Source organism: Mytilus californianus, unplaced genomic scaffold (genome assembly GCF_021869535.1).
Source record: "Mytilus californianus isolate M0D057914Y unplaced genomic scaffold, xbMytCali1.0.p SCAF_12, whole genome shotgun sequence".
Classification (NCBI taxonomy): domain Eukaryota; kingdom Metazoa; phylum Mollusca; class Bivalvia; order Mytilida; family Mytilidae; genus Mytilus; species Mytilus californianus.
In genome coordinates, this window is record NW_026262604.1 from 52,888,400 (window position 1) to 52,912,677 (window position 24,278).

Below are 24,278 nucleotides of genomic sequence, written 5' to 3' on the forward strand. Positions count from 1 at the left end.
GAACCTTCAAAGTTTTGTTTGAAACTTGGCCAGAACCATCTTCTCAGTTGAGTGATTGCATCTGGAACATTTATTTTCTTTCTATGATCTGTATTTTACTGAGAGACTAACTTTTTATCATTTACAGACATAATCATGTATATATTTTAGGATTCAAATATCCATATAACTGAACAAATTGTTTGTCTGTATTTTATATTTTTATTTATATTAGATGTTTAGACAGTCATACTTTTATTTATTCTATTGCATAGAATTATAAGAGTTACTACAATTCTTATTTTTATGGACCATTTATGGGCATTATGTTTTTCTGGTCTGTGCGTCCATTTGTCCATCCGTCTGTCCATTTATTGATCCGTTCTTTCATTCGTCTTTCCCACTTTATGTTATTGGTCAAGGTACTTTTTGATGAAGTAGAAACTTAGTACACATGTTTCCTATGATATGATCTTTCTAATTTTAATGCCATATTAGAGTTTTGACCCCAATTTCACGGTCCACTGAACATAGAAAATGATCGTGTGAGTGGGGCATCCGTGTACTATGGACAGGTTGTTGTTTTTCATGTATAAAATACAAATAATTAAAATTAAAATACAGTCGGCTTTCATCTCAAAATGTCTGTTGAAATTTTCCAGTGCTTAAAGTGTGAAATAAGTTGATAACTCAAAATTAATCAATTAGTGTCTTCAGTCTTCTGTATTCTCTTGTGGAAAAAGGTCTTAATAAAAGAAAAGTATAAGAAATCTTAATTTACTCAAAACTTAGAAGAGAGTAGGGTGCAAAAAGGCTTTGGCCAAAATATTACTGCTAATTTAAAAGTTATCATACATATTCCTATCTGCATCTGCATCAATTTATCAATGAAATGCATGTGACTTTATTCATTAAACAGAACAACTATCCCAACATTTTGTATGTTTGAAGCAGTTTTAATAGCTATTTCATCTTATATATTCAAGCAAAAAAACATACAGTTAAGACAAAATGCTGTTAAAAGAATAATGGCATTTATTTTTTTTATACTGTCATCATCAGCTCGAATATTATCTTGCCCTATCAGGCTAGCTCTATAATCTGGCTGATCAAGTTGAATCAAAAACAAAAATGCCATTATTCTATATATATTTGTTATTTTCCTAACCAAAGAATATAATATTATAAATACATATAAAGCTACGTGATTCTGTACATTTGGAAGTTTGTATAAACATATCGAAATGACTTCGTATTCTTATGTTAACAGAAGATGTTTATTATGTTTATGAGTTAAACATTCCAGCCGATTTATGAAAATGTTAGTTGTTATTTTTATTGAATAAAATATGTTGTTTTGCATTGTGACTCTTTTTGTCTCACCTTGACAAAATTGAAAAAGTGATACTTAAGCAAGCTGTTTCAGACAGCTATCGTGGTGTAACAATGTAAAAAGTATCAATTCTTTAAATTTCAGTAGCCATTTATCCATACTGATGGGAAGATGGAACGTTTTCTCAAGAGTATACAAAAAAACTTTTGACATCAAAAGCATGTAGGCTTGGAATTCATCTTAAAAACAGTTAAACATAAACTGACAATATAACAGCATTCAATAAATATTTTGACCCCATTTTCCGGGTCTGGCAAGCATTTGTTTTTATGTGGATTTAAAAAAAAAAAAACGGAATTCCAATGGGAACTCACTGTGCTTCTCTATCTTCCAGCTGATCGGATATTCATCGACTTGTATTTCCAATCATGATTCCTTGATAGAGGGTTGCTGCTCTGAAGGAAGTTTTTAAACTAAGAGTTCCAAGTGGTGAAATTTTACGGACACCATCACGTGTTGGTTGATCGTTACAGAAAATCCGTTTCACTGATGACAACTGATATTCCATAACGTTATAACGTGACCTACCGTCTTAAACTTATCAACGGGTTTGTACTAACATGGGCAACACGCATCAGCTTATCGTTTTTGAGCACTTGAGGTCACCCTAAATTTTTTGGATGGGTTCGTTAGTGTCTTCAGATTATTATCTTGTGAAATGTGTACTGTTGTTTGTCTTTTCTTTTGGCACTGGCTACGATTTTATCAAAAATTAACAATAATAAAAAAGTTAATGTTAGGTTGGATACTAATTGCCGTAGTGATTTGATGTGTAAAGAGCCGAATCATTACCAACGTAACAATAACATATGTTTATTCAATTATATTGCGTTTTTGTTATGTTACATTTATGAAACTTTTAACCTACTATAATTTTGCTTAATTTTTCGATGTCCTTGATAGTAATAATAATAATTTATCATTATAGCATATATCATTAGATTGATTGTTGGTTGCTTAACATCCAGTGACATTTCATACTATTAGAAATGGACGGAAATGAAATAATATTCAAAGACAACATAAAACAAACTCACAATAATGTTTCTAACAATAATTGTGAACAAGTGTAAAAACATTTCAAGAATATAAAAATCATCTGAAGCATTGCAGACATTGAAAGTTGCTATAACTTCAAAAGGGATATTGAAGAGTACAAACGTAGTACGGTTTATTTGTCAAAAGCGACGTTTACATTGCTGCAACACTCGTTTGAGATGGCTGCCTAGACAGGTTTCACCTAAAATGCGTCGGACCAAAATGTTTCTAAGAGCACCTACTAGATATGTAGAAACCGTCATATTAAATAGAATAAGAAAAAAATGTATGCAAAATTGTTGCATTGCAGTGTTTACGAAAAGAAAAATTTAAGTTATGTAACATTGAAGTGCATTAACTCGTCAATAACAAAATTAATGTAATCGTAGACGTACACAACTATTACTGTTACGTAATTATTCGATTCCTTACCAAATCTAGTATTCCGGAAATAAGTGTTCAATATATATATTAATGGAACATTAACTTATTAGTTTGAATGTCCTTTCGGTATCAATCGTCTCTCTTTTGTGAGTAATATGATAAATGTATTTGTTTTATGGTCCCTTGCAACGTCAACATGTCTGTCAGACAGGGTTCACCCGATTTCCACCTCATTTCAAGTATCAGTGATGAAGGTTAAAGTTACGTGATTAGGTCAGTTTCTCAGCTACTTCAAGCAAAATGTCAACTATATGTGGTGTATTTAATGAATGAAAGGCGAACATGTTGTCCTGGAGGATTTCATCTGACCTTGACCTTATTTTCATGGTTCGTTGTTCAATGTTTAGTTTTTGTGTGTTGGTCTATTTTTCAAGTAATGTACGAAATTTCTAAACTAGGTTTGGTGTATCGAAAGATTGCAAGGTGTACACGTCTGCCTCGCAGGTAAAATCTTATCTTGTCCTCATATTTATGGTTAATCGGTCAATGTTAAGTTTTTGTGTTATGGTCGTATTCAAATATTGTAAGCAGTACATGTAGGTCAACTATATTTTTTGTTTGGAATGATTGTATACGTAAGATTTACATGTTAGTCTCGCAGATATAATATTACCTTGATGTTTTTTCAAATACTATTAGCAGTAGGTAAAACTGTTTGGTGTAAAGATTTCAAGGTGTACACGTCTGTCTGGCAGGTAGAATATAACCTTGACCAAATTTGCATGGTTCATCAGCCAATGATAGGTTTTTGTGTCTTGATATGTGTATCATATACTTAAGCAGTAGGTCAATCATATTTGATGTAGTGAATGTTTATAACGCCCTCATTGCATGGTTCATTAGGCAATGTTTAGTTTGCGTGTTTTCAGAGCTTGCATTTTCTATCATGATGTCTTGATAGAGCTTTAACGTTGTGGCTTACAAGTAAGCTTTATAACCAAGAGTTCCAAGTTGCGAAGTTGAAATCATTCTTTCGAAAATCATTGACGCCATCACGAGTTTGTTGACCATTATGAAATATCCGTTTCACAGATACCGACGGATATGACATAATTGTCTTAACCACAATATCCTAGACTTGTTAACCAAGGGACTAAAATATAGAAATCCCCAGCCCAACAACTTGAAAAAAAAATTCAGGATACTGATAGAGGCAGTTGAGGACCATGCTAGAAAATGGGTAAAGCACGAACGAGACGAACCAGAACTCGACATATGTCTGAATGGATCAAAGCTATTCGATCATGCATTCAGAAACGCATTCAGAAACTACTATGTACTATGAGCACAAGGGTTTCTAACCCTTTCAAGAATCCGGAGGTTGTGGATGTTTTATCCTCTTTGCATGACAAATATGGCGTTGTTCCAGCAGATAAAACCTCCAATAATATTGTCTTCATATATAGAAGCCATTATTTGCAATGTCTCACAACAGCACAACTGGTAATCCTACATATTCTTTAACATCATTGACAAAGGATGAAATTTTACAAAATCACAAATCGGTCCTTCTTTCTTTTGGTATCAACATCAAAGAAAACGAAGAAAATTTAGCGTCATTATACTGGATACCAAAACGTCACAAAACTCCATATAAAGAACGATACATACCGTAGCTGGATCATCAAAATGTTCTACTCAACATCTTTCTAAAGTACTGACTAGTATTCTATCTACAGTAAAAGATGGCCTTCAAAAATATTGTGATGTGATATATTCTACCAGTGGTGTTAACCAGATGTGGATTTTCAAAAATTCTAAAGATCTACTGCATAATCTTAGATCACAATCTCTGCAATTTTGCAGCAACATTGACATGATTGAGACTTTTGATTTTCTATGCTTAACACTACTATTCCCCATGCTCAATTGAAAGATCGACCTCACCATCTCATTTAACAGAGCTTTTTCTATAAAAATGGGAATCGTAGATACAAATTTCTTGCTTTGGGTGATCGTAATTCTTATTTTGTGAAGAACCACAACGAAACTACCAGAAAATATACTGAAGATGATATTATCAAAATGCTTGACTGTTTGATCGGCATATAATTTTTGAGTTGGAGGTTGATATTTCAACAGACAGTCGGTATTCTAATAGGAACTAATTATGCATCCCTACTGGCCGATTTTTTTTTTTTTTGTATTCGTATGAAGCAGAATTCATTCAGAACCTTCTAAAAGACAAAAAGAAAAAGCACCTTGCGAAATTCTTTAATGTTACTTTCATATATATTGATGATTTCCTATCACTGAATAACCCATATTTCAGCCAATACTTGCACCTGATATATCCCAGTGAACTTGAAATTAAGGATACTACTGATACTAGAAGGACTGCTTCATACCTTTATCTTTTCCTCAACATTGACACAGATGGACGACTTCACACTAAAATCTATGACAAACGGGACTATTTCAACTTCCCAATTATCAATTTTCCATTTCTCAGCAGTAACCCTCTACCCCATTGTATGTTTTTACATATCTCAGTTGATACGTTATGCTCGAGCATGTTCACATTATACGGATTTCATATACAGGAGTTTATTCCTTACGCAAAAACTGCTCCAACAAAGTTATGAGGAGGAAAGATTAAAAATGTCACTCCGTAAATTTTATGGACACCATCACGAATTGGTTGATCCATACGATGTGTCTTTGTCTTAACTAACTAAGGACATTGTTATACCACGTCTTAGATTATGGTTTACCTTTTACGTCGTCTGGTCTTTTATTTACCAAACATGACCTATTCACGAATATGACTGTTTTGCTGAGTGTGAATTCGCATTGCTATAAGACGTGTCACGGTATTTGTTAACATGGTTATGATGTTGTATTTGTAATTCCGATCGGATATTATTAAATGTCTTATCGTGTGTAATTGTAATTCTAATTTTTTTATTCTTTCTATTCGTATGTAAAAGTATAGATAATTTATCACCCAGATCATTTGTAAGATTTTAGTTTAAAGCAACTAAACGTACACGATTTATTTGTTTTACAGTTTGATTCAGACGAAATACCGACATAGCTAGATAATACAATAAATTATCTAATTACTAACACATTTCTATATTCTTATTCTTGTTATTGTTATAAGATACATCAAATACGATAATTTCACACCTTATCCTGAACTTAATTTTCTATATCAAAGTTTAGAAATTTACCTGTGACGTCATTTGGTAGCGTCAATCCAGTCGTGTGATAGACAATGCGTGGTTCTGCTGTGCTGTTTTATGTGCTGCCCTAGGTTGTTTTACGTGTTCGTTTTAATTCTGTGGTTAGTCAGCACTTCGGTGTTGACATGAATATCAATTATATGGTCATTTTTTTTTTTATAAATTTACTGTTTGCAAAAGTATTTATTATTCTAAATACTAAGGATTTTCTTATTCCAGGCATAGATAAACTTAGCCGTATTTGGAACAACTTTTTGGAATTTTGGGTCATCAATTCTATTTAGCTTTATTCTTGTTTGGCTTTCTGACTATTTTGATCATAGCGTCTCTAATGAGTCTTATGTAGATGAAACGCGCGTCTGGTGTATTAAATTATAAGCCTGGTACCTTTGATAACTATTGCATTTATTTGTACTGTAGTCCTGTCATGTAATGTTGTCCTTTTAATGTTATATTTAGCATTGCCATAAAAGCACGCCACAAAACCAGGTACAACCCACCATTTTTTCTTAAAATTTTCTGTACCAGGTCAGGAAAATGGCAGCTGTTATCTTATAGTTCGTTTCTGTGTGTGTTACATTGTCGTTTGTTTTTTGTTGCACTTTAGTGTTTCTCTTTTTTCGTTGTTTTCCTCTTATAGTTTATGTGTTTCCCTCGGTTTAAGTTTGTAACCCGGATTTGTTTTTCTCTCAATCGATTTATGACTTTCGAACAGCGGTATACTACTGTTGCCTTTATTTATCTCGAATGTGACCTGCCATATTAGACTAAAAACCAGGTGTATCTTTTATACATTATCTTCTTTGAAACCGTAGGGTCAACGGGTATGACTTGACCATCATTAAACGGTCTAGATTTAGAAACAAACTATAGCCGATGATCATATGATATTGTAAAACAAGAATGTGTCCCTAGTACACGGATGCCCCATCCGCACTATCGTTTTCTATGTTCAGTGAACCATGAAAATGGCGTAAAAACTCTCATTTGGCATTAAAATTAGAAAGATCATATCATAGGGAACATGTGTACTAAGTTTCAAGTTGATTGGACTTCAACTTCATCAAAAACTACCTCGACCAAAAACTTTAACCTGAAGCGGGACAGACGGAGGAACGAACGGACGAACGAACGGACGGACGAACTAACGAACGGACGCACAGACCAAAAAACATAATGTCCATAAATGGGGCATAAAAACCAACACCAACGTAGTTCTTATTGCTTAAAGGGGCACTAGCTTCGAGACATGCATTTTAGTTTCGTTATATATTTATTGAAAGTGAAAAAGTGAAAAACTAAATCGGTTTTGACATCCAGCATGTCCAGTATGGTTCAATTGTGTCAAAAGACGCTAACTACCTTCGCTGGTGAATTATTCACTTGCAAGTGATAAATTCAACCTCAATGAATCCATATTCATGTGACCTTTACTGTACATGTAATCCCTCACCTAGAGATGTATAACGCATGAATTATGCGTGTTCAGTTATCAAAAGGTAAATTATGTCAACATTGAAAGTGAAACAAAGGTAAATAATTTTATTGGCTGATTCGATCCTTAAAAACTCGTTTGTATTCAGTTAAAAATGATGATAAACATATATTTTAAACCTTTGATATGAAATAAAACAAACCTTGAAAAATCCATTTGCACGAGTCCGCTATCTATTTCTATCTATATTTATGTTTTAATCGCTTATATGACCGTTGACAGTCTTCGGAGGCCAACTCGAAGGTTAATAAGATGACGTCTAGAATGAATTATAAACGAGACGATGATACATATCATCGAGCCCATTCCTTGTTAATTGTTCATTGTAGACTTTTATAATTGGGATATACGTTTTAGTGTGCTATTAATTAAATATGGAAATTTGAGTCAAATCGGTGAACATGAATTTGACATCCAATGACCCTTTAATACGAAAATATGGGTAAAATGTGAACAAAATATCATTTGAGCAAACGTTTAGGTGATGCTAAATGTTATTGCTGTTAAGAATATATATTTCTTACCAAATTAACCTTCAAGCATTTTCTCCATAAGAGATTTGAATTCTCACAAAAAAAATCAAGAGTAAAACAAAGTAAAACGAATACAAAAAGGACCAATTACTTCCAATGTCTGGAAAATAACGCGTGTATATCCCTAATTAACACGTATGGCTAACGTACGTATACGCTTATCCATACACAGCTGTTTTTACTGAACAAAGTATTCTAAAACATGTCATATGAAAGATAATGTGAAGGCCTGCAGTGTCCGTTTTCAGTCATTTCCGTCACGATTACTACAAAACTATTACATGTATTGTAACATGTGTAAAAATTGGTAATCGCGCTAATCGATGCAAAGCATTTATGTTATTCATTGTCCTATGGTGGATGGCAAAACCAAATACAAACAAAAATACTCTAAACTGTAAACAGAAAATGTATATTTTTGTAGATATCATAACGCATCTACAAACTAATGTGACAAAAAATAAGAAGCTGATATGATAAATAATAATTTTTTTTTTAAATTCCCCGTTGAACTATAATATTTTCATCATTGTAATGTTAATAACTTTAACTGATGTCATATATCAATGTTCGCGCGACACCAATGCGTCTTATGTAGACGCAACGCGCTTCTGGTGTACAAAGTTATAAACCTGATATTTGCGATAGGTTTTCCAATACCAAACATAATTTAAGACATGTTGTTACCACCACTGGACTCAATACCTACCATGAGGGTTGACGGTTTTCTCCGGTTTTTGTTTAAGTCTGTTAATTTTGAAACAAATCTTGAATGATTTTATTAGGTGAATCTGGTATAGTGAAATTGTTACTGTTAATGTTATTGATAAACAATATGTAAAGAAAAAAGGTCACTGTTGAATATCAAATAAAACATATGTAAACAATGAGTATTTAAAACAGGAAAAACATAACCGCAGAACAGGAAAAACTTAAATGCAGAACAATTAAGATCCTTGTCATCATACTCCAATGATTAGATCGGTTGATCACGTTGAGTCATGTCAATTTATTGAAAATCTCTACTATAGACCGACGCATTCCCAGAAACTAACACTTTTCAAACTTTTAAAAAGTATTCATTAAATTAAAAATTAACAAAAAATATTATTTACACTAAAGACAAAGACAATATGAACTCTAGCTGTAAGAGTTGCTGGGTTCTATCTCGTTGACGTAATATATGTCGTCACATCTCTTCTTCATATTTGTTTTGTTTGAGAAGCAACACCTTATTTCATTTGATGATTTTTTTCTGTGCGTGCTTATTGGTTTACTCTTTGAAATTGATAGTTAGTTGGACATCTATTGTATGCAATTATTAATTTATAGGCTGACAAAATACAAAAATTCTAACTGAACTTTTTTATTTATAAAACAAAACATTTACAACATTGAATAACAATGCACCAATAATAAAATAACAATAAAAATATCAATTGTTTTAAATCGAAAAAGTAAAAAGAAAGTTAACGAAAAGCTGCTCCCAATATTATATGTACATCTAAAATACTAATTTTGTATCAGCAATAGATATGTTTAACGTCTTCTCTTTTCGCCAAAAGATGCTGATACATATTCCCCATTTGACTCGGGTCAGCAATGTTGTGGTAATCATTACCAGTTTGAAATGGTGGACATTGTGCATATGTACGGGAGTAAAGTCCCCAATGTTCAGTGAGGGGTTGATAAAGATTGCTCACATAGGAATAGTCCTCGGTTTGTTCGGAAACGCTTGCTTGGTTTTTACTGTAGATTTCCTGTGATGGCCCTGTCAAAGGGTTTTCCTGATTCACCAATATTGTTTCGACATTTTTTGAATCGGGGTAATGGTACGATGGTTCATTATTAAGAGAATTGTTTTGAACTTCGCAAGAAATCTCCTCGTAATCGACCTTATCATAATAATGATCATTTTGCTGGACTTCTTCAATATCGTCCGGTTGATTATTCACTGGTGAAGATGATACTTTGTTCTTGCGTCTTGTTTGAAATAATATAATTGCTGCAATCAATGCTAGAACAACCACAATAATAATTGGCGGAATCGACAGGATGGAAACAATGGGAATCGCTACAATGTAACAATGCAATTTGTATATAGATGGATGTGTTAATTTTCTTTTTTATTCCTACATATGTGAGTGGAAAAAATCTGCAAAATTAAAGTAAGTTCTTCCAAGGATTTGTATAGTATACAAATCCTTGGTTCTTCCTATAAATAACAACTTGTTATGTAGAAATACATTTTCTGTATGACAGATAACCATTATGGATACCTTTATTGTGCGTGGTAGTCTGTCTTTTTGCCCTTGGAAGGACAATACGCAGATAAAATCCAAGCAATCCTACGGTTTAAAAATGTCAAGCAATACCTGTTTTCCAATTGATATGCCAGTTTCTAGTTTATTTTGTTTTCAATGTATTCTGGTGATATGTGGCCTCGCGGATGTGCTTTTACTGTTACTGTCACTTTACTTTTCTATTGCAATGGTAGGAATGTCTTATATTTGTTTTTTCCAATATTTTAATCGATTAACTTTTTTTGTATGTTTCATACTATTTCTTGAAGTCTAATATAAAAATAATAAAAATCTGCATAAAGCATGGATGTTATCTCTGAGAGATGTGTCGGTTGTTAATGGAACTTGTGTTGTAAAACAGTTATATTTTTCGTATTATGTTTATTTTCTTGTTTTGTCATGGAATTATAATTATGTTATTTTTGTTTATACCATATATTCTTTAACTTGAAATTGGCATTGCAAATGTTATGAGGTAAATAAATACATGATTTACAAGAAAAGAATCTGGTAACTTCTGTGTTCTTCATAAATGGAAATGTTGTATTAATTACGGTATATGCAGAATGGGTTCTCAGGTTCTTATATTTATCTGAAAAAAAAACAACGTAAAAAATGTTTTTTCATCAAAGAAGATGGTTGTTTTTTTACAAACCTTTTTGAAAGTTTTGTCATTAAAATTCTTTTATTTTTTTTTTGGCTAAACACAATTAAAGGAAATATATTTATTACAGTGGTAAAATTGTATTTCTTTAACACAATAGAAGAGATTTGAATTTATTTATAAACACAATGCAAAAAACCAAAAACTCAAAGAAAAAGCTAGTAAATTAGTTAATCTGTTATCTTACTCAGGATCACTGCAAAGCCTGCAGTGATGAATAGCCACTACCAAATTGAAGTAAATTAGACCCCTAGCAAATATATTTACATGTTTTACTTTAATTTTTGCTAGAAATCAATTAAGTTACAGTTGAGTACTGGAGAATTCAAGTGCGGGTCATTATCCATATATCGAAATGAATACAATCACAAAAATACTGTACTCCGTGGAAAATTCAAAAAGGAAAGTCCCTTATCAAATAGCAAAATCAAAAACTCAAACAAATCAAACGAATGGATAACAACTTGGTACAGAAAGTTATAATAGACCAAAAAAAAACGTCTTACCCAATAAAGTAACTCCAAAATCACATTGACTAATTCAGAAACAAAACAAACAATTAGACAACTACGGTATGACACGTCTATGATATGTGGGCAAACAACTTAATCACTATGAAACCGACGCTGGTTTCAAAGTAGATTATTCGTCTCGATTGTGGGAGGTCGTAGATTCGATCTCATGTCGGATTACATCAAAAATTTGAATTGAGTTGTTCCTGTTAATCCAGCAAGCACTCGGCAATTAAATGTCAGAGCAAAGACTGGTTGTATGGAGTCAGAACAAGGTATCCAGAAAGGGTGACATGTCTTCCTGCGAACTGCAATATTAAGCTTGTGAACCAGCACATTAAAACGGCAGCTCAGTGTGGCTCATGTTGATATAATATTTATCGTCATGAAAACGCATTTAATTTGCAAATGGACGTTAAACAGTGATATATATATATATATATATATCATCATTCACATCATCATTAACATCATAATTTTTGCGTTGACAGACCATGAAAATCTTTCAATAAAATTTAAAGGAGGTCAGAGTCATCTAGAGGGCAACATACACTATTCACCTACGGACAAGTGTCCATACAATTAACAGTCTGCTCAAAATCCAAACTCAAAATAATGAAAATCATTATTATATGTAAAATATTAAAGAATCTACTTTCGAAATAATGAATAACATCATTATATGTACAATATTAGAACGATAAAATCATTAACACAATCATGACAATATACAACTACTTAGAAGGTATCTATCTGACTTAGGACGGCCGGACCAATGAAAATTTGGCAGGGTTGAACTATTCGTTTAGATTTCATCCTTACCCCCTTTTGTTTTTACCTAGGTCAGGAGACTAACAAAACGAACTCAAAAGAATAAGGTCAAATTGCATAGTGTTTTAGTATAAGGAAACAGATCAAATATTCTCATCACGTTATTTCCTAATAACACGCATACAAGGATGTATTGTACAGCAAATTGGAAACATTGAAATGTTGTGATAATGATTTATTCGCAATTATTATGATTATTTCCGAGTATTTTTCCGGTTCAAAACATGAAATCAAATGAAACAATCATTGAAATTCAACAAACAGTTTCAAAGTACAAGCGTTAAGCCCGAAAATAAATAATTTGTTTAATGATTTCATGCGGTTTTTATTTCCAACAGTTTTGAACTAAGATACATTTTGAAGCATAATTTGGCTACGCAATTTTAATAAGCAATTTATGATAATCACAAAAGTGTAATACATTCGTACCTGTAAATATCCATGTATATTTGTTAACAAAAATGTTTACGTATTGGGTTACGGTTGATGATTAGGTGACTTTCTTCAAATATCTCAAAAGGCATAATTGTCAACTAGCAATTTATAAGGAGGTGTGCATTGTATAATATTATTAGCATCTGTGTGTCCAATGGACCCAATTGCCGCCAAATTCACTTTTTTTCAGGACTATGAAAAGCAAATATTAAAAACTACATTATGATTGATTCAAGTTTATGAAATCAACTTCAAATCATACTATACTCCTTTTGTTAAACAGATATTGTAGAAGACTTCTATATAAAATTTTGTTTTAATTTAGGTTATTGTTAGACCCCTTACCTTTAACTTCTAAAGTAACAAAATAATAAGTCAGATTAGTAATGGTATCCACTGCACATCTGTACAATCCAGAATCCAACATTGTTACATTGGATATTTGTAATCCATAATCTTGTCCACCTCTCGAACCAATGATCATCAGTCGTTCATGAAGCCGCAAACCTGGATTAACTCGCCACCCATCAGTGTATACAGTTGTAAAAGATTTTTCAGTATTTTTGTCTCGGCGTGTCCATTGCACTAATTCGTTGCCTTGTTTGTTTTCACAAGGTAGAACAACTGTTTCTCCAATGATGCTATCTGTATTGATATGAAAGCTGATGACAGCACCTATAAAGACATAACATAGAGCAACATTATTACGTTTTCTTTTTTACTTGTAAGTTGAAATTTCATGTCAAGGGTTAGTATCATAAATGTAGAGAAATAGCACTTCTTTTCCCATAATTTGTTTAAGCACTTATTTTCCTTTAATTCTATTTAATATCTTTTTTAAACAAGAGGTTGTACAAAAAAACCAATCATCTTATTCGAAAAAAGTAAAATCACAAAAATACTGAACTCCGAGGTAAATTCAAAAAGGAAAGTCCCCAATCAAATGGCAAAATCAAAAAAACAAACACATCAAACGAATGGATAACAACTGTCATATTCCTGACTTGGTACAGGCATTTTCTTATGTAGAAAATGGTGGATTGAACCTGGTTTTATAGCTAGCTAAACCTCTCACTTGTATGACAGTCGCATCAAATTCCATTATATTGACAACGATGCGTGAACAAAACAAACAGACACAATAGGTACAAATGTCAAAAATAGGGGTACAGCAAGAATATTTGACCAATGAACATCTGAGATCATACGAACCACACGTTGATAAAATTAAAATAACCAACAGGTCCGGAAAAAAATTAATCAGCTAAGAATTAGAGAAATGTTTATATTGTTTCGGTAGGCTTGTATTATATTTTCCTTCGGGTTTATATGATCCGTTCATCCTATTTCGACTCCTCAAAATTCAAGAGTCTATCCTAAACTGAGGTAAATTATTTGGCCTTCCAACTACGTTTCGATCCCTAACAGCACTGAAGAGACATTAATTGTCGAAATCCGGATATTATGTACAAATTTCTTTGCATCTCATGTTTGTGGTATACTGTGGATTCATTTTTATTCGTGAGATTCCAATTTTCATGGATTTCGTGGGTACAAATGAACCACGAAATTAAATTTTCAACGAAAAACACATTTTCTATAGGCTTGTATGCAGACTTGGGGAAAACCACGATCTTGAATATCCACGAATATGTAAGTTTTCGTTAATGCACGAAAATTGGTACCCACGAAAGTACCACCTTTCCGCAAGTTTATTGTTTTCTGTTTGGTATCAAATTAATATTAAGATCCATTTTTTCACATCTAGTGATCCATTTATTTGGCAATCGCCAATGGCAGCTGTCAGCAGGGTTTAAAAACACCCCTCTACCAAGAAAGTTGTTTTACATGCACACGTATAAAAATTGCAGTTTTAATCCGACGCAACCATAGGTTTAAACGTTTTTTTTAATTTAGACTTTAAAGAATTTATTTGCAGGCCCGTACTTGCCGTATCAGTTCCTTAATGTTTAAATGGAAGAAATGTATAAAGCAAATATTATGCAATGTTTAAATAATGAAAAAATAAACCCCGTGATTATACACCAGTAATACGAATGTTTACGAGACGTCCATTAAACGAATGTTGAAGATCAGTTTCACGGATATTTTACGAACATATTGTACTACGTCCGTTATACGTCCGTATCTAGTTTAACTGTACAAAAAAGAAAAAAATTAATTAAAAATTTAGGATGCATACCGACGTTGAATATGAATAGCCAATCTGCAAAAAATATCATTTCCCCCTTTCCCCAATTATCAAAAATCCACCCCTAAAAAACGCAATTGCATTTTTGTGACAAAGTTGTCGCAGTACATGACCAATTAAAAAAAAACATTTTATAGCCCACCAACTTTTACTATCGTTTCATCATTATTTAGGTCATCCGGATTTAAGAATATTCAAGTTGGGTAACGTTTGAAGGCCTACTGTCCGAATATCAACAACCTAACATTTGTTTAATGCCTAGGCCAACGCTATCTTCGGATATGACAAACAGCTAACACGTATGGCAAGAGTAAGAACGAAGTATTCACACTAGACAAGAAAGACCAGCCTGATTGAATATTGTCCATACGCCGTCATCGTCACCTGTTAATGGCAGGGATGGCAACACCATATACTGAATTTTTGGAATTAGGCCGGTTGCTGGGCTTTATAGATCATTTCGGCCACAATACCAGATTGGCCACAGACGTTTATTTTATAATTTTAATATAGATACGCTGATATCGGAACACTAGTTTTCTTTTAAAAAAAATTAACTGAAGTGTACAGGAAAACAAGATATTTTATACGATACAACTGATAAACCAGTTATCTGCTTATATATTTTAAGGATGTACACTTCTGAGGAGCCAAACATTTCTAGAATAAAACTTTTTTTCTTAATCTGAATTTTGGGTTTATATGACTTTTAACAAATAATTGATGAAGAAAAAATCATAAGGTGGTGCATTTTTTTTTTTTTTTTTTTTGCTACGGCCATTTCAAAGAACCCAATTTTGATGATTTTCCAATTTTTCATCAATTTTTACCCATTTTTGGGCTATTATCATAAAAAAAAATACAGTTTCACAATGAAACTTTTTTTCATACTTTCACTAAAGATGTAGTGTACCAATTTGAATAAATTTAACTTAAAAAAATAACTAAAGGTAGGTGTTGATATAAGAAAGTTTTATAAAATTTTGTTGCTTTTTCATGTATAATTTAGGGGACGACCATTTGATATTCTGGGGGGGGGGGGGGGGGGGGCCAGGAGGATTTTGAAAATAAATAACTCAGCCTTGATAATCACAAAAATAAATGGTTTGTTCTGTGGTAGTTTGAAAATAAATTACCTGACTTGCAATGTATTGAAAATAAATAACTCAACAGGTCTAATCGAAAGTATGAGATGGCACCAGATTCTTCATAAATTCATCTTTTTTCCAAAAAAAAAAATCGGGAAACACTTCCCATATCTTTTAAAAATAAAAGTATAAATATTATTTAAATATACTTGAAATGTCAGAAAATTTGTTTCATTTAACTTGAGGTTAATTGTCTCAGGAACACTTACCTCACTTTTATTAAATCAGGGCCGTAACTACATTGAGACAAATGCCTCATGTAGGAAATTTCAAAACCAAACGCTTGTCTCCATATCAAATTGTGTTCACCGTGAGTGCCTTGCAAGAGGCAAGTTCTGTTCTCCCTCAGACGTAGCCCCTGATTTTTCGGGATCAATGTTTCTTATTTATTTGTCTTTTGTTCAATGATTGCCCTTCTGTATTCTGTTAGTGTTGCATTCATTTTGTAATTTAGTAATTTTATTATTAACTTGATCATGAGTTTAAAAAAACACAGCAGCCACAGACTTAACTATGTGAATTACATTTTTGCTTTTAATATCATGCATATTTGTTTTTTGATGTTGTTCCTAGAAACTTAAGTCTTACACTGAATCTATAACGTGATTTTGCTTTGAGACCAAAATATTGTCATAAAATTATTAAAACAGAACTTGCATTTTCAGTTTAACAAAGGGTCTGGGGAACACCCAGAAGGCATGATTTTGCATCATTTGTTCTATAGCTTCTTGGGCCTTCAGCGGTTCAAAAACCCTTCAAAAAAAATTTTGCCTCGCTCCGCTCGGCGAAACATGTTTGCCAATACTTTTAGAAGAGCCTTAGTTTCAACCAAACTTTAATACTGTGTATGTATGCAATACATGTATATGCATTGGGGGATATAAAAGATTCATTTCTGCAGAGGATAATAATTAATTCTGATTAAATGGTACATTATGACTTGACTATTCATGAATTATTTATAATAAACAAATAATTTAAAAATTGTATGTTTTCGAATATTATAAATATAGTTGTGAAAATAAATAATCAGTCCCTTGCTTTAATGAAAATGAAAAATCTTGCTTCAATAGTGCAGAAAATAGATAATCTGTCCTCTTAGTTTACAAAAATAAATAACCGATCCAAAACAAATCCTCCGGCCCCCCCCCCCCCCCCCCCCCCCCCACCCCCCCCAGAATATCAAATGGTCGTCCCCTTACTATGTTCAACTTGTCAATTTTGTCAATTTTGGATTTTTTCTTTTGTTTTTTAGATCAAAAAGCATTTTATTCCAACTTCTGTGTTATATATGATTGAAAAAAAAAATATATATATATATCTTAGACGTTTGAAAAGAAAAAAAATGAATGGTTGGATGTACATGTTTCTGGTCAATAATTTCTTGTACCCCTCACCCATTTTTTCAACACTTTGGCTAACATGCATGGCTAAGGAGACTAACTTGATTGGTTACAAAATTTGAAAATTTTACTACTCAAAAACTACTTATCATTGATACACAATTTTTCTCTTTTTTTTGTTCAGTGTATATAGGCTAATTGATAAAAAATAAAAATATGAAATATGCATGAACTGAAAGCATAAAACAAAACAATAATTTGATTTCAGGCTAATATAAAGCTGTCATAGAAGATAACTTAACATAACTCTTTATTTGCAAAAGAATAATAAGATAAACCAAGACTTTATACTGCAAACAGAGACATAGTATATATTTCAAATCACAACTTTCATTTCAAATTTAGGAAAAAAATCTTTGCTATGCATTATTATTACATATAATTTAGTTACCTGTGACTATCACAATAAAGTTGTTTATTAAAATAAACAGGATCATTATCTCATCCAATTAAGCCAAATGAAGAAAAAAAAAACAATTCATCAGAGGTACCAGTCAGTGAAGAGACTTCAACATACTAGGTAATATTCAAAATATCGTGTGACCAATTAACCGGAAACCATCATATTTATAACGAAACGAAACTAGAACTTAGTCTAATTTTAGTTTATTTTAATTTAGAGTAGAATAGTTTTATTTGCCTATTCATAAGGCTCATAACAAGGATATCAATCAATGTATTAATACAGACAATACAATATAATTATGATTTTTATACACATACCATATAATAATTGTTTAATAATAAAAGGAGGAGAGATTGTTAATACAGTATGAAAGGAAGGATAACTCCTTGTTTACATAAGATATATATATATATATATATATATATATATAAAATTGACAAGGTAGAATATTTCTCACAGAACTTTTGCCATTTTAATTTCAAATACAGAATTAAGATACTAGAAATAAACAGCGTGTAATAATTTGACATTATCAAGTTTAAATGCAATTTCCTCAAGTTATGAAATCCATGAAAAACATTTATTAAGATTTTATTCTCTAACATTATTATAACAATGTATAAAGCGGCATGTAAATAAGAAATCAGCTTCATCAGGGGCGTAGCTAGGTATCAAATAAACTGTAGGCACAAATCGGCAGGGGGTCTGGGGGCCCAGCAGGTCCAGGGCAGAGCCCTGGTAGGGGGTTCAGTGGGGCAAAGCCCCTCGACGGAAAACGGTTTTCAGTATTTTAGTTGCAAATTTTGTGTACAAAAAAGACATAAAATTTACTGGTAATTTTATCATGATATATAATAAACATGAAAAAAATCGCATGATATACACAATTTTACAATAAACCGTCTGACTGATGAATGAACCGGCTGCACAATCGGAAATATAAAAACAATATTTGGAATATGCATTGTCCAGCGTGAATCAGCGTAGCCCTTTATTAAGCCGAAACCCTGTTTATAACAAATAGTTTCATATCTATTCCACTCTGATTGAGGATATTTGATATCATACATCAATTGATAGTAAATATTGACGATCCTACATTAAAAAATTAGGCACATTAACACTGAGATTGCTATATGATCATACTATCCTTTGGACTACGCATCGACCATTCATCTTTTGATACTTAAATATTCACCATCCCCCAGCCACACAAACACATACCAACTCAAATTCAATGGCATCATGCCTCATGCAGAAGTTCTGTTCTGTTCATACAATCTTAGAAAATTCAATAGATTTATATTTTCTGATATATAACGTGTACTGTAAAATCTCTGCCTGCTTAGGGATTAGAATAATAATATCCATTACACGTAGATCTGAGAGTACTCGAAGTTACTGAAAGCTAGTTGATTGATTGATTGCTAAACTTCCAGTGACAAATTATTCATACATGCTAAAGAAAAAAAAAATTTACAATAAATACAACAGGTACCTAAGTCCTGTAATTAGAGCCAGGGTCGTCCAGGATGAAGGTCTTGAAATTTGGAAATGCCATGCATTGGAAAATGAGGGTTAAAGGATAGGAACAGAAATTCTAGTAGACCATCTATACGAATTCCTCAAAGAGTTGTTGCAAGTTTCTTGACGTGCAGAGAGCGTGGAATTCTCTCTACACTAGGCATCTGACAGACGTGACTGCATATTTATACATCCAGAAGCCCAAATTAGACAAGAGTCGGATGAAAACAACATGGAAGGTTAGTTGAAAAATAACTAATTAATAAAAAAAAATCATGTATAGATCTAAGAATAAAATGTCAGGGTTTTGAGCATGCTGAGGTTCATTCAAGTATTTGTTGATAGAAGTGAAATAATCTGAACCAAAGTTCTAGTTTCTAGTTTCTATATAAGGTGGAATATATTGACATACTGCTGTTCGGTGTGAGCCAAGGCTCATGGTGGAAAGGCCATACTTTGACAATAATGGTTCACTTTTTACAAATTTTGACTTATACTGAGAGTTGACTCATTGACACTCCTACCACATCTTCTTATACCTATATTCAATAATATCCAATATTCCATTCACTAAGGGTGATAGACTAGTTTACAAATTCATTTGATAAATAGATACAGAGTTTTGACGAGTTCACGTGCATCTACAGATAACATTGTATATTATTTTTTTAATTTTAATTAGAAAAAAATATTTGTGAAAAAGTTATGTGTAGGCACGTGCCTAAAGTGCCTAACGGCAGCTACACCCTTGTTCATCTTCTACTCTGTTGAGTGGATACAACTTGCATATTCTATCCTGACGAGGTAATGCAACTATTTTTCCTTGACCATCAAATTTTCTTTCCTAACGATCTCTCTAAATCTGAGACTGAGGTTACTTAGTCTAAATTTGTGTAATTAGATTCTTTTTTGTTGGTTTTTGAAGTTAACAAAATTTTAAAATCTAAAGTCAAGTTTGAAATTAAGATTAAGTCTTTAGTTTGCTCTGCTCAGCATGAGACATGGAATCTCTTATCATGCTTTTCAAATGTCTAATAAAATTCAATTTGAGACATTTCTTAAGTAACCCCTTAAGTTTTTTTTCACTGCAATTTTTGGCAAATAGAGAGATCGAAATTGAAAAAATTTCTCACTGAAGAATGAGTTACTTATATTATAACTGGAATTTGTTGTAACTACCTCCCCAGCAGGCACTCAACGTTGATTCGACGTTGAAACAACGTTGTTTTGTTTCTCAACGTTGAAACAATGTCAAATTTATGTTTGATTTTGAAAATTTGAATTAACGTTGAAACTTCAACGTTGAAGTTTCAACATCCATTCAACGTTGATTCAAGGTTGAATAGTAGTTGAAAGTACATAAAATATATATTTTGACCTGCTTTCCAAACTTGTGCTGTTGTTATTGATGATAGCCAGCTGAAACTTGCATGTTTTTTATGTCTTGGTTTGTCCCCCAAGACAAAAATGAACCAGATAAATAGACTGTTACTGATACAACATTCCTTGCTTGTACATATTCAATACTCTAGACCATGAATGTCATATCTTTACATCTTTGTTGGCTTCTGTGTTTATTTTCTCAGTAAGTTAGGTGTTGGTGCGATCTACTGTACTGTCCAATATATTTGGGAGTTCCTGTTAAATTCATTGAATCATGTGTATTAAGCTATTTAGACCAAGAAAAACAACAAGTAGGAATAGCTGAAATGATTGTGTGTCCACTTGTATAAAGATAACTATAATAATTATCTTTATAGATATACAAGTGGACACACCTCATAATTTTATCTATTACTACTTGCAGTTTTTCATGTTCTGATTAGCTATGAAATACAAATGATTCAGTGAATTTTATTACACAGGTTGCATAAATTATGACACTCACTTTAATCCCATGACAGAAAGCATCACAAAACAGAAAGAAGATGTAGAATTTTAAACAATTCTCATAAGTAACAATTTGTCCTTGTTAAGCGCCTGACCAAATATAAAGAATTATAGCGAAGACATTATAAGAGCCAACAAGTGTACTGAATGATTATAAACATATGAAAATAAGATAACGCTGATAACCAGAAAACTCTTCACAAGAAACTAAATGCCCTTGATGGTATATATATAACCCTCACACCTAGGCTATAATTGGTATAATCCATTACACGAATACACATTTACCGAAGAACAACATTAACTATGGTAATACAATGATATTTCTTTTGATACAAGATTTATTTTATAAATTCATTCGATATCTTTGTCTCTTTTTTCCTTTTTGCATGTCAACTTTCTTCAACAACCCCAAGTTTTTTCTGCCGCAGACTTCAGGTAGAGGGCGTTTTCATCAGCTATATTTTTCTCAGTGACATCTTTATACTTTTGCAGTATACTTAATCTCTGGAAAAAATAAGATGATAATAAATATAAATTGTATGTCCTGAAAAGATATCCTAAACTTGAGCCATCTTAAATTTGTTTCTAGATATCTTCAAATTGCAACGAAAACTAAACGATAATGGCAAGCATATAAAGAAATAAGCTAAGCATTAGCAAAAAATTTCCATGAAGGTTTTACTGGAAACAATTTATTGATATCTATAAAAGGTGCTGATGAGATTGTAGAGAAAATATTGAAGTATGAGCACAGCACCTGGTGTTAATAAATAATACTTACACTGAAAGAATAAATCCCTAATTAAAATATCATATTCTACAGAACTTTAATAGAACACTTTAGATTAGATAAAAATAATATGGTATAAAAAGTTTCTAAAATACATACCTTAGTTGATTTTATGCATGTAGATTGGAATTCCCAAAAATGAATTTTGATTTTGCTTCACTTAAAACTCCTTTCAGCCTTTAATTTGTTTGACAAACTTCTGTTAAATAGATAATACATGTTCAAGATTATGGATATCTGTTGTAAGTTAATGTTCAGCGGGTTAAATGCGCATTTCAGACGAGTACATGATAAAGTTTTATGAATACGAAGTCTATGAATATTTTCAAAATAGTTTTCACTGTGTAAATCCTCAATTATGCTAATCACAATCTTGGCTACCTCCTTTATTTTAAATTCAGCTTATTCTTTTTATTGTATTATTTGTCTTGACCCGCCACATAAATATTGTCTTTGTAGTGAATACATATTTTTGAATTTTGTGTCTGCCTAGCATTTGATAAATTAAATGTTATTTTTCTTAGTAAACGAATTGATGAAAGTTTCTTATGTATGTAATATGTTATGTGTGTCTTTTTGTTGTTATTATTTACTGTAAGATGTGTCGTCTTTTTGTTTTTTTTTTATTTAATGTATGGTCATATTGATTTTAAAGTGTCTACAATTGATTTGGCGCAAATGCTATGTTAATATCATTTCTCGTATTTACACAACCAGCGACTGGGGATCAGATAAGGGTCAGACTGACATGTTGTTATAAAAATAAAATGACTTGTGTAGAAAGGTAAATTAGGTGAAAGAATAATGTACAAATATTCTAGTCGCCTTCCCATAGCGTGAAGTAATTGTGTTTTGTGGTATTATTTAATGTAATTGAAAAAATAATACAAATATATCACATTTAAAAATTCCTGCTCATGATCGTTCAATATATTGTTATCCAAACGAATTTATTGTTTACAATCGTCAAAATTGTGCAATTAACCGAGCCTTAAACTGAAAGAAGACACATATCTATAGTATACGTGTTGGGAACACCCAATCCCATTTAGATTTACTAGTGTAAAGCGGTTGAGACCTAGTAGCCCCCTTTTTTCTTGCCGGACACTTCAAGCATGTAAATGCCTCTAATTTTACCTGAAGACAAAACAAATATGCATTCAACCTTAAAAGCTCTTAAAAGTAGCAAAATTGGTGGAAATTATATATTATATTGTTCACTATGGCCCTTCCACGTGTTCTACGATAGGACACTCTTGTTGACGTTATATTTTTCTCTGATTGAGCGATACTGACACTTATTCAGCATTTTTTAATACAATTCAAACAATGAAAAACAGTTATCGACACAAAGAAACATCTACTTACCATAATGATACTTGATAACGGCAAGTTTCTCGTCGACTTCGTCCTCTGTTTTTCCTTTCTTTTAAACAGGAAAAGAGTGGGCTGATGGAATGCGCATGTGTAATCTTAACTTCCCGTCTGTTAAAACACCGCGAAAATATGAATATGAAAAATTCGAGATTTTTGTAAATAATCACATTATTTCAAATTTCTGTACATGTTATCATTATGTGAAATTATTCATAAATATCATGTGAGATATGATTACTGTGGTTTTTCTTTTTTTTTTCAAAGAAATTCTGTATCTAACATTTTAACCCCCCCCCCCCCACCTCCACCCCCAGACACACACACACACACACACACAAATTAATAGTGGATGCCTTGAAGGGCCATTTCAATGTAAAGAAAAGTATTCTTCGTTGTAAGCAACAGGTAAAAAAACACCCATAATCAATTGCAGTAATTCTGGTATTATCTTTCAGTGGCGGATCCAGAACTTTTTGTAAGGAGAGGGGGGGGGGGGGGGCGCTGATTGACCTAAAAAGGGGGGGGGGGGGGCTTAAGTCATTCTTCATTGATTCCCTATATAATCAACCAAATTTTTCACACAAAAGGTATGCACCGCCCCCTCCCCCCTCGTTATGCATGTACTACCTTGATTGGATGAATCTTTTTTTTTATATAGATCTACAATAAATACTTATTTAAAATCAACGTTTATTCAATGTTGAATCAAC

General features: G+C 32.3%; 1 protein-coding gene and 1 long non-coding RNA gene across 2 annotated transcripts; both read right to left on the bottom strand.

Annotated features, from left to right (window-relative positions):
* Positions 1-9,420: 9,420 nt before the first annotated feature.
* On the bottom strand, positions 9,421-18,135 carry LOC127722002 (uncharacterized). Its single transcript, XM_052228856.1, has 4 exons — positions 17,970-18,135; positions 13,161-13,490; positions 10,870-10,965; positions 9,421-10,144 (listed from the first exon to the last, which is right to left on the bottom strand). The coding sequence occupies exons 1-4, from the start codon at positions 18,013-18,015 to the stop codon at positions 9,594-9,596; spliced, it is 1,023 nt and encodes a 340-aa protein (XP_052084816.1). The 5' UTR covers positions 18,016-18,135; the 3' UTR covers positions 9,421-9,593.
* Positions 18,136-21,720: 3,585 nt separating this feature from the next.
* On the bottom strand, positions 21,721-23,630 carry LOC127722011 (uncharacterized). The gene is made up of 3 exons (XR_007991597.1): positions 23,560-23,630; positions 22,291-22,390; positions 21,721-21,905 (listed from the first exon to the last, which is right to left on the bottom strand). It is a non-coding gene; the product is annotated as an uncharacterized LOC127722011 (long non-coding RNA).
* Between the last annotated feature and the right edge of the window lie 648 nt (positions 23,631-24,278).